The 10,976-nt window shown below is 28.1% G+C and overlaps 1 protein-coding gene across 1 annotated transcript; it reads right to left on the bottom strand.

Moving 5' to 3' along the window:
* Positions 1 to 1,956: 1,956 nt before the first annotated feature.
* Positions 1,957 to 10,752, bottom strand: LOC126902849 (homeobox protein Nkx-3.1-like). Its single transcript, XM_050680516.1, has 3 exons — positions 10,499 to 10,752; positions 4,139 to 4,332; positions 1,957 to 3,979 (listed from the first exon to the last, which is right to left on the bottom strand). The coding sequence occupies exons 1-3, from the start codon at positions 10,632 to 10,634 to the stop codon at positions 3,422 to 3,424; spliced, it is 888 nt and encodes a 295-aa protein (XP_050536473.1). The 5' UTR covers positions 10,635 to 10,752; the 3' UTR covers positions 1,957 to 3,421.
* Between the last annotated feature and the right edge of the window lie 224 nt (positions 10,753 to 10,976).

Below are 10,976 nucleotides of genomic sequence, written 5' to 3'. Positions count from 1 at the left end.
GAACTTCATCGGGTCAAAATACATGTCCATAGGTGGGTCTGGTCAAAAGTACAAACAACTTTTTTTTTTGTGTGTGCCGGTGCTATTATTACAACGTTTTACTAAGCCTTTCTTATTTTCTGAATGCAAGAAAACATTTTATTGCAAACCACCTGAGAGCTTATTTAATAAGTTATTATTCTATTTACCTTCGATAGATAAAATTCTTGAAAATATAATATTACTATTATTTAACTGCAAAGTACTTTACCCGATTATAACTTATAATTCTAAACCTTTCCTGAAAATTGAACTGAAAAAGTAAAAATTATATCGTTTTTCGACAATTTTACCATATCTAAGTAAGTTAGTTGACCTAGATCAAATTTTTTTCAAGAATTTCTAAGATTAATATTTGTAGAAAGCGATTTAAAAACATTAACCAATCTTATAATTTGATTTAATAACGTTTAATAACCAAAATCAAAAATTATTTTTTCGTTTTTAAATTTTTTTGAAGTCAAATTGTATGTCTATTATGGTTTCGGATAGTGTTTTATAGTATTTTTAGTTTCTGTAATAATTTTTTCAACACGTACTAAATAAATTTTAATATAGATGATCTAATTTACTTGATATAAGAAAAATTGACAAAAATCAAAATTATTTCAATTTGTAGCCTTGTTAGAAATCCAACTCGTTGTCCAACCCAACCTATTATCATAATAAGAAAAATTATTCGTTAATTAAACCTATATTTGTATTTTGTTTTTGCTTAAGTATTATATATTTTTTAAATTTCATTATCATTATTAAGGGGCTTCAATGTGAGCATTTCACTCATCGTTTCATAGTTCTGTATAATCTAACTTATTGTGTAACAGTTTTATTTATAATCTGTTCAATATTTATAAATATAAATTTTTTTTAAAAAGTGATAATTTTTAATAGATTTATGTAGTGGCGCTATCTAGGATATTGTTACAGTATTATATGTTCTGGTATTATCAGAATTCTCAAACAAACTTCTCACGTGTTTTCACTTTTAGATAGTTCTCTAGTATATTAACTATGAGAAGCAGTAATATCAACGGGGTGCGATAGTATGTCGGTACCAAATTCGCCATATGGTGAGTCGAGTTAAGCTCAGTTAAACCTATGTTTAATATTCGTAATCATAATCTTACTTTGAATCTATATTGTCTAATATGAATCGTCAAATGAAAACCAGTTTTAATGCTAACCCGTGCCGACTACTGACTTTAACCCCAAACTCAACTTTTTATTTATGTATTTTTGATACTACTTTTTAAGCTTAAACCGTTTCGAATTCCATCCTTGTAAACCTTATAATTTTTAGCTCACATATAATATTTGCTATTTATAAAGTGAAATAATCGTGGTAAAACGTCCTATCAAAATAAAAAGTCAAACGGTGTGTCGTGAAAAGACAAATATAAATTATAACCCAACACAACAATTATACAGCTACAAATACAACAAATTTAAAGTCGATTTGTATTTTTCTATTCAAATAATTCACTCAGACTAAAATTATTAAGACGGTAATAATTTTTGATAATTTGCAACGAGTTAATATAACTGAAAATATGTTTTCTGAAAGATATTACTTCAAAAATGTAAATATTTCAAAGTTAAAATCGTGCATGAAAATTTTTCTTCACACCCTTAATTACATAATTTTTAATTGGTGGATCTGATATAATACTCGCTAAATATATACTCTGTAATTAGTCTTCGGTAGTTTTATTATTTATTACTCGCCTATGACACTCATATTTTTAATTGTTACAGAAATTAATCGAAGATCATAAAATATAAAATAAGCATATAGTATTGAATCTTGACAATGTTTGCTATGTTGTAACTTAAATTTTATTGTATTATAATAAGTATGTAATTAGTGTATAATCTAGTGTATAAAAAATATACTTAACTTTACCTAGAAATAAATTATATAAGGAAAACATTTATATTACGCATTTCAAAATAACGAAGGGACAGATTTTATATTGTCTAGTTTATTATTTCTCCTTTACAAATGAATTATTTCTATTATAATTTACAAAGTTACCTTGTCACTGTGACCAGCTACAATATAATAACATCGAAGCTAATATAATTTCTACATGTGTAAATAAAAAACATTAAAATCCAACATTTTTGAACAATTAACGCGTGTATTAACAAAATATTTAAATAAAACTTTTAAAAAATGGTATAAAATTAACATGATCTGTTAGTAATATTCTAAAGTTAATTATTAAAAATAGAATGCAAGAAGTTACATAGTAATCTAAAAACAAATTAAATTTTTAGATATATTTAAGTTTATCTTACAATAATATACACTTACAAATACTTATGAGATCGACTCTTTTCAAGTTTTAATTAATATTTCAAGTATTTCTGAAATTTAGAACTTGAATGTTCTAGAGTTAATATAAAACACCGTACCTAGAGTTTCTTCAAAGGGGTTATTTTTGACGATTAAAACAATTTTTCAACTAACTATAAAAATCACTCGTATTTTGTTTCAAATTACCTTTTTCTAAATAAACAACAATTAGAAATGTAGGTTGATTAGTGAAATATGATTTAATATTTATTGTGTAATCTAAAAGTTTTGGGTTCAAATTTTTTTTAAAGAGGTTTGATAATAGATTAGATTCATCTTTATGCAATGCACGCTCTCTCTATACATAAACGTGATACTCATTTGCTATAATTTAAAAAGAAGTTAAATTTATCTTTTGTAAATCGTCTCTTAATTATATTATTACAGTACATTTCTCTTGTGTGTTACTGAGAATGAGAGGATAAGGAAATTGCGGAATGTCGTTGTTTAAAAATAAAGAGTATATAAATGAAAATAAGATTTATATAATGCCCAGTTCTTAAAATTACTGCTCATTGTTATTCAATTTAAATGTAAAATTGCAGAATGTCAGAAATATTATATTTTATCGAATTAATTTAGCCAATAAAATATAATATCTAACGAGGCGTTTCGCGATAGACAAAAACCTGACAGACCGATTTAATTTTAAGTCCGTGTATTTTGTGCCCTTTATTATTGATGTGATATCGCAATCGTCCATTTAATTCATCTATGAATTCAAATTCAGTCACTGCACAGAACCAGTCGGAATTTTGAAATGAGTACACGTTTTCATAAAATGTTTTGCATTGAAATTTAAATAGTGAACAGACTAAGTGTTTTAAATATATGTTTTAAAAACAAAAGACGTTCCGACGTTTTACTTTTTGTTTAAACCATAAAAATGAATAACGTGACAAATACCTAAACACGCGTTTATCGTCAAAATGACAGTTGAAAATAAAAGAAATAACAATAATAAGACCTATTCGTGTGTTTACACCACTCATATGGTTACTAAAACGAATCGATGAAGTAAAATTATTCGGACGCTGTTGTAGACGTGGGACATTCATCGATGATGTTAACGAAGCCCTGACTGTCATCCGATGACTCTTGATCGTCAGTTGTGGTGGATGACACTCGACCTCCGCCGGGGAAATCCCGGAGATATGCGGCCGCAGCCGCCGCCGTTATAACAGGTCGGTATTGGTAACAACCGTAGTAGGGCGTAGTTGGCAGACTGACGTGCAGGCCCGGAAAGAATGCAGTGGGATAATAACTGTGTGGATCGTTTCCGGCATCGCAGTCTATGACGGCCGCTGTTGCGACTTTGTCAGGTTGGTACGTCTTCATGGAGTTATTCGATTTTGACTCGTTTTGAACCAAAACTTTAACAGCCACTCTTTTTGGCGATGTATTGACTGCCATCGTTTGGTCTACGGGAACTTGCAGCTGCTTTCGTTTAGTTTTGTACCTTCGGTTCTGGAACCATATCTTCACCTGAGTTTCAGTAAGCTTTAGCGAATGAGCCAAGTCCGCTCTCTCTGGTCCCGATAGATATCTTTGTTGGTTAAATCGCCGTTCCAATTCAAAAACCTTTGATAAAAAATTAAATCAACTAGTGCACTTCACATATAAGACATTTTTTTTTTTATAACACATTCAACTTCAGTTTCTACGATATTTTCACTGAACATGTTTTATTAGAAACATGTTTCGTGCATATTAAGAAAGGTAAGTGTTATATTTACTTACTTGAGAATGCGAAAACGCCGCTCGAGAACGTTTCTTGCGCTGTTGTACGTGCAAAGGTCTTTCGTTATGATTTCTCAAAAATCGGGTTAAGGCATTTCTATGATCATCTAGTCCTGCGCGATTAAAAACGAAATTTCCACCGTTTAAAAATTCCAATCGTCTTCTATATTCCATTTCTTGGTATTTTATTTCGTCTAGCAAAAATAATTTGTTTGTTAAAATATCTTAACCGTATTATAGTATTACTCAGTATAAAAAACATATTTATTCCATAAATTTAGCGTTTAAAAACTACGAATTGTATTTTATTGGACAAATATGTCAAACGTATAATGTAAATGTAAATTTTGTAATGGTATTGCTATTTAAATGGTGGTTAGATCAGAATTTTATATTTTTATTTAACGTTCTTCGTCATTTTTACGCAAATAACTTTCAAATTTACTAATTAATGTTGTTGGAATAAAAATTCCAAGCATTTTTATGGGTGACTCGAGTTCAATAGTTTTCGACCTAGTTTGAATTAACATGTTTGAGGAGTATTATTATCGCGAAAAATCGAACAATAACTTGTCAATTTAATAAATACATATTTATTTGGCAAACACAAAGCAGATATTTAATTTGTTCATAAAAAATATTAATAAAAAAATCTCATGATACCATTTCGATAGAAAATTATGTTTATTATAATTTTCTTGGTTTAATTTAAACAAATCAATAGGTTATATTTATGTTTTATAGTTTCTATCGACTAAATCCGAAAATGTGCCCAACGAAAGATTGAACTTTTTTTTCGTTATTGTGATGTGCGCGTTTTGCTAATTTTATGATTAGAAAACCTCCGTTTTTTATACTCGTACTACTCGGTACCACTACGTGCAGACTATTATACCAAACATATCTTTACAGTGTCAGCTAATAGCGTTAAAAGGTTTTTTGTTGGTGTCGTACTAGGTGACGTGCACTTGCACCACTTGTACTAAGGCCGCATTGGCTTTTACCTTGACACGCGCATAGCACACGCCTTTACGAAACCACTAATGGAAGGGCTATCGTTACTCTATAATATCTAATAACAATGCATCTATTAATATGCATACGTTTTTACTGTGATCCTTTGCCGCATTTGTTAAACAAAAAAGTTAATGCAATGACTCTTATTGACGGCTTAAAATGATAATTTATCATATTCGTCTGATAGTGAACTACAAACAATGACAATGCGGTTGAAAATATTTTCAATAGTTGATATATTAAACAAGAAGATCTGTTTATCATAACTCACTCAATTACTCCCAAAATAAATACAATATTGAAATGAAATGTTCGGTTCTTATAACTTCTTTTTAAAATGATTGTTTAACATTAAAAATATAAAACATAATATAATTTTTCCTATTCAAAAGTGAATAGTATCCTGTTTTGTAATTTTTGAGAAAAAAATTGATCTTGACTCTCCTTTACCCTCTTAAAATTGTACTTACTTTTGTTTTGAAAATATTATGTATAATTCGTTAAAAAAAAAAAATTATCAAACTAAAAAAATAACTCGTCGATAACAGCTTCTGAACAAGTATTTTAAAAATTATCAACATTTTTTTACCATTGTAGACATGCTTAGAGATAAAAACAATTAGATCCGTATTTATTCTCTAGTCTTTATATAAAAGTGTTATAACTTCCATATGTTTCCAATTAAACAAATTAAATTTAACACAATTTTATAAGAAAAAGAGGGGATTAGGACCAATTTTTTTTTTTTTTATAAATTTATTTATATAAATAAAGGTTTTAAAAGAAAAGAAAATTATATTACGTTTTATATTTTTAAAGTAATTGCGTGATTTTTAAACAGACACGAAGAATAAATAAATAACTATTATTTATCGAGTTTTTTAAGAAATTGAAAAATATAGCTCTATTTGTCATAATATTTAATTCAACATTCTGATCAACAGTTATTTTTAGAGCAGTGTAATCGTAACTTAAATTCCTCAACATTGATTTTTGTACATTAAAGTTAAATTTCTTGAATTATTTACGAGAATAAAATGACTCATTTCCTTAAAAAATTATGAATAATAAGTGTACAAAAACAGAAAATATCAAAAAGCTAAAACCCATACAAATACTCTATGAACATATTTTTCGCGAATCTTTGAATATACACAGGAGTGACTAAGTACTATTTATATATCTAAAGGATATAAGCCACAACAGATAATATAAAAAAAGTAAAAGTAGTTTAGAATATTACATAAATTAGATTATAGTAGATTCCCTAAACTGTATATGAAGTTTATTGAAGATGTATTTGTATTTAATTTGTATTATATGCATATTATATAGTGGTGTATTAATAAAACGTACATTTATTGTTTCCTTTGTTGGGATATTAATATTTAGTAACTAACAAGTAGTTTAATTGCGTGGATCTATTGAACAATGTCACCAACTGTTTTTAATATAAACCATAGAAAACTCACTTCAGTATTCCGATAAAATTACATTATTTGATGCATCGATTTCAAAATAAAACCCAGTGCTCGTGTTATTTATAAAGTAAAGTAGAACTGTTCTATAGTGATCATTAAAAAATAGGGTTCTAAACGTTACCAAAACATTTTTATTTCTTCTATTTCCGCCTTTTTTTACGATAAATATTTAGAGAGAGGTTCTTCCAACAAAATCGGTCAAACGCTCCGATGGATTTTTTTATTATTGATTTCAATTCACTAAGTGTTGAGTCTATTCGATTACAATAATCAACGATAGCCGACGTGTTTACGGAGAGACGACTCCAACGCGGGCGCAATTGGTTAACGGAAGGCATTTATCGGTCTAATTGATTTAAAACAACATGATGATGGTGATTGTGGGGTGACGGTGGTAATAAGATATTATAAAGTGCGTGTGGCTCTCTCAAACCTGCGTTAATGCATCACTTGACTTACAAACAAAACCGTCTGCCTCATCATCATCATCATATGTGATCTGTTTGTTTACGCGCGACCGAGCCCTGCTGCGTTTGTTTACCTACGGAATTATCAATCGTCCCTGCCTCGCCAGCCTGTCTCGCGTACAGTGTTATCCACTTCTCGTCACCCCGAGAGCTGACGTCCAATCGTTATTACACGCCTAAGCCGGCACAGCCTCAAGTGGATAATAATCACGCGGACTCCTGCCGAGATGAACAGATTTGAAATCACTTTTGAAACCGTTACAAGTAAGAGAGTGATCAGCGGTCGTGTTCATCCGGTCGCCGCTCCTGTGGACACGGACGGCCATTGTACATGATCGTTTTTATTTTAAGTGTGCAGACCACTGAATCCCATGCGGCGGTAGTGCATCTAAATTACAACAAGTGGTGATTAACTGATTAATAACACTTAAACGACGTTCCCACGATGGGTTTTCGTAAGATCCATTAACCACTTTTTTTATTTTAATGTGCTCATTGTTTTATATTTTTGACAACATTGCGTGGTGCCTATATGACTTTGATTGTGTAGATCAATGGACCGTTACAAGTAGAGTACGTTTACAAATTTTGTAACACAAAAAAAGGCCCCTTTCCAATTCAGTAGAAGTGTAAAAAAAAAATTTCAATATTATGGTAAGTTAAAAAACCCCTAGGTTTACGGTCGTATTGTTTACATTGACGCCTTTGGTTACAAGTTATGTATTACATATTTATTTAGTATAACTTTTTAAATAAGTGAAGGGTTAAGTTAAAATTAACATTTCATGAAAATCTACTTTTATTTGGCGGCCGTGGTATCAAAATCTAATAAAAATATTAAAGTTTCATTGTTATTACTTTTTAAAAATACGATCTCAATGACAATTCTCGTTAACAGTATTTAATAAAAATTTCATTTGTAAAAAATTAGAAAAAGCTGTTTAATAAAATCATTTTTTTTAATATCTCGTTTATAAACAGTATCTTTAAATCTTAATAAATTTTATTACTCAATTTTTCATTTAACAGAAATATTTGATTTTCTATAGTTCTAACTAATTTATCTAAAACGTTGGCTTTCAAAATACGATGATCTGTGATTAAAAAACGAAAAACAATAGATTGTTAACTAAAATGTAATCCAGGTCAATTGTAAGCTATGGTAAAATATAGTTTACAGCGCCATAAAACTTTTACTAAAGAATTTATCAAAATGGTTAACCCTTCTTTATGCGACTCCAATTATAATGAACGATTCATAATGAACTCTTACGTATTAAGTGAATCTACTCTTAAGCAAATTAAATAGTCTTCCCAACTGTATAATTATAAAACTCTGATTCAAAATTTGTATTATAAAAGTGCTGATTCAAATCTTTTTGTGACCGGTTAAGTAATTTTTATAAAAAGTGGTTGATCTGTTTAACTTTTATTAAACTAAAAAAAAACTATTTATTCTTTAAAACTAACTTAAAAATTTTAAAGTATAATGGATATCTGTATAGACGATTAGTGATTTAACCTACGAATATTTTACTTTTTTAACAAAGCTGTAACTTTTAATGTAAATAATCTACTAATTAATAATAATATAGATAATATAATTATAATCGTCGTACCATAATTACAGATATTTATTAACATAGTAATCTTTATTACAGCAATGTTTGATAATATCAATTGTGGACATGGTGAGAAAAATAATTGAAATGAATTTGACAAAAATGCTTAAACATAATATCGTCGTCTCCATGGAAAATGTCATTTCCTTTTAGCTATACAAAAATTATATTTTTTTTATAAACGTTACGCGCTTTTTTTATGAAGGTGACAATATATTTTAAAAAGGCTGATTGATTTCTCATTTCAAGATTCCTGCTAAAATAAAAATAATTTAGAGGAATTTTTTTTTTTTTTATTATTCAAGTAGTGTTTATTTTTCGATTTATAGGTGGTTAAATAATTTTTAGATCCATCCAACTCAATCCAACATTATCCTCCATAACTTAATTTATTTTCGAAATGTTTATGTAAACTCTTTGGGGTATTAATTTTTTTTATGGCTTGTACTGATGTCCCGTAATTCCCTGAAAATCCTACTGTAACGTATATGGGTAAGCAGAGTATTAAAAATAAAATGATTATTTTTACGTGGAAATAAAGATATCTTTTGTTTTAATAACTGTATTTAGTATTTATGTATTTAAGACATTTATTTTAACTAAATAATAAAAAAAAAATTTAATCAAAAATGATACTTTGGAAAAAAAATCTATTTAATATCTATAATAAATATACTACCTTAAGTATAATTTATAATTTTTTAATTTGATATCTTTTATAAAATTACTAAAAATTTAATTTTAATGTTTAAATTTTGTTTACCTGGCGGTCATACTGTTAAATAATAACAATATTTTGCATTTGATACTATCTTTTTACTACAGATATAGTTTTAAATAAGATGGACTTAATCACTCTTAGAATAATAATAAATTGAATGATAATATCTCAAAAGTAATGCAACAACATTGGTAACCAACAAGTCAACATTTTATTTAGACCATTCACCATTTAATAGCAAAAAAAATAATAATAACAAATTTCCATTTAACTTTCGAAGATGACCCCTAAAATCTACCTTTATAGATAATTTTTATTATAATAAACTTAATATTTACCATGTTTCATAAAAATCAAATTTCAATCTATATATTTTTATGAAAGAATCATTAGTTAACGATAAAATGGTCGTCGTTTTCTAAATTACACTGTTTAGGTATAAATTTAATGTATAATTAGAAAGATAAAGAATGTTAAAAAAAATCTGATAAAGTAAAATTTTTTTTTCCACTATTTAGAGGCAATTGATGACTATTGTTCAATGTAGAATTTAAAACGATTACAATATTAGAACCCCCTATTGTAAATATATTTCTAAGCTATTCTAGACTTCAATACTGGTTTTCATCTATTTGATATCATATCATTCAGTCCGCTCCGACTTATTCAGTTGCCTCTATAATTTATTAATTGACAAGTTTCGGTTTATTGAAAATTTTTATTTATATATATTTTTCTAGTATATTACATTTTTGAGAAGTAACAAGCAAAAAAGAAAAAAAAAAGTAATTGCGTACTTTGTACAATTTATCAGTATAGACAAGTTAGTTTTGTTGATCAGAAATCAAGACAAATATTTAAAAAATTTTACTATTGGTAGCTTATTAGTTAGATAGTAGATTAATAATTACACATAGCTGGTTTTATTAAAAATATATGTTTTTGTTAGGTTCAAAATCGTTATTTTAATTTAATTCTAGATTCTAGATAATTTAACTGTAAATAAAATTAAATAAAATTTGATAATTTTCATTATTTTTATTGTAGCGTACCTTTTTTTATAAAACCTTTTTTATTGGTCATATCTAGGGCTCCAGTGGTGTTTTCAACTGATTCGGCACTGTGGTCATGATCTCTCTTCAATATATCCGCTATAGAAAACGGAGTTAAATTTTTGTCTTCTGTCATTCGTTCTAATTTTTAACTAATTACTATATACTATTTAATTATACCTTATTCAAGGTAAAAAAATTAGACACAAGCCGAGATATTTAAGGTAGAAAAACGTTGAAAATAACAACTAGACGGTTCGCTGTCAGTTGAACTTGTACATTCAGATCACGAGGACTTGCTCAAATTTTAGGGTTCCAGGAATGTTTATGACAAGAAAGGGACGAGTTGGACCAATGGCGTTTCTTTATGTGTAATGCGCACTCTCACCGCCCTCCTACAGAAAGACAGACCGCCTCGTGTCATAACGTCAGTTGCTTCAGCCGTGCGCACTTATACAATGATATGTACAACTACAAT

Source organism: Daktulosphaira vitifoliae, unplaced genomic scaffold, assembly GCF_025091365.1.
Source record: "Daktulosphaira vitifoliae isolate Bord-2020 unplaced genomic scaffold, ASM2509136v1 Scaffold_3, whole genome shotgun sequence".
NCBI classification, from domain to species: domain Eukaryota; kingdom Metazoa; phylum Arthropoda; class Insecta; order Hemiptera; family Phylloxeridae; genus Daktulosphaira; species Daktulosphaira vitifoliae.
This window is presented reverse-complemented; position numbering and strand designations above follow the sequence as displayed.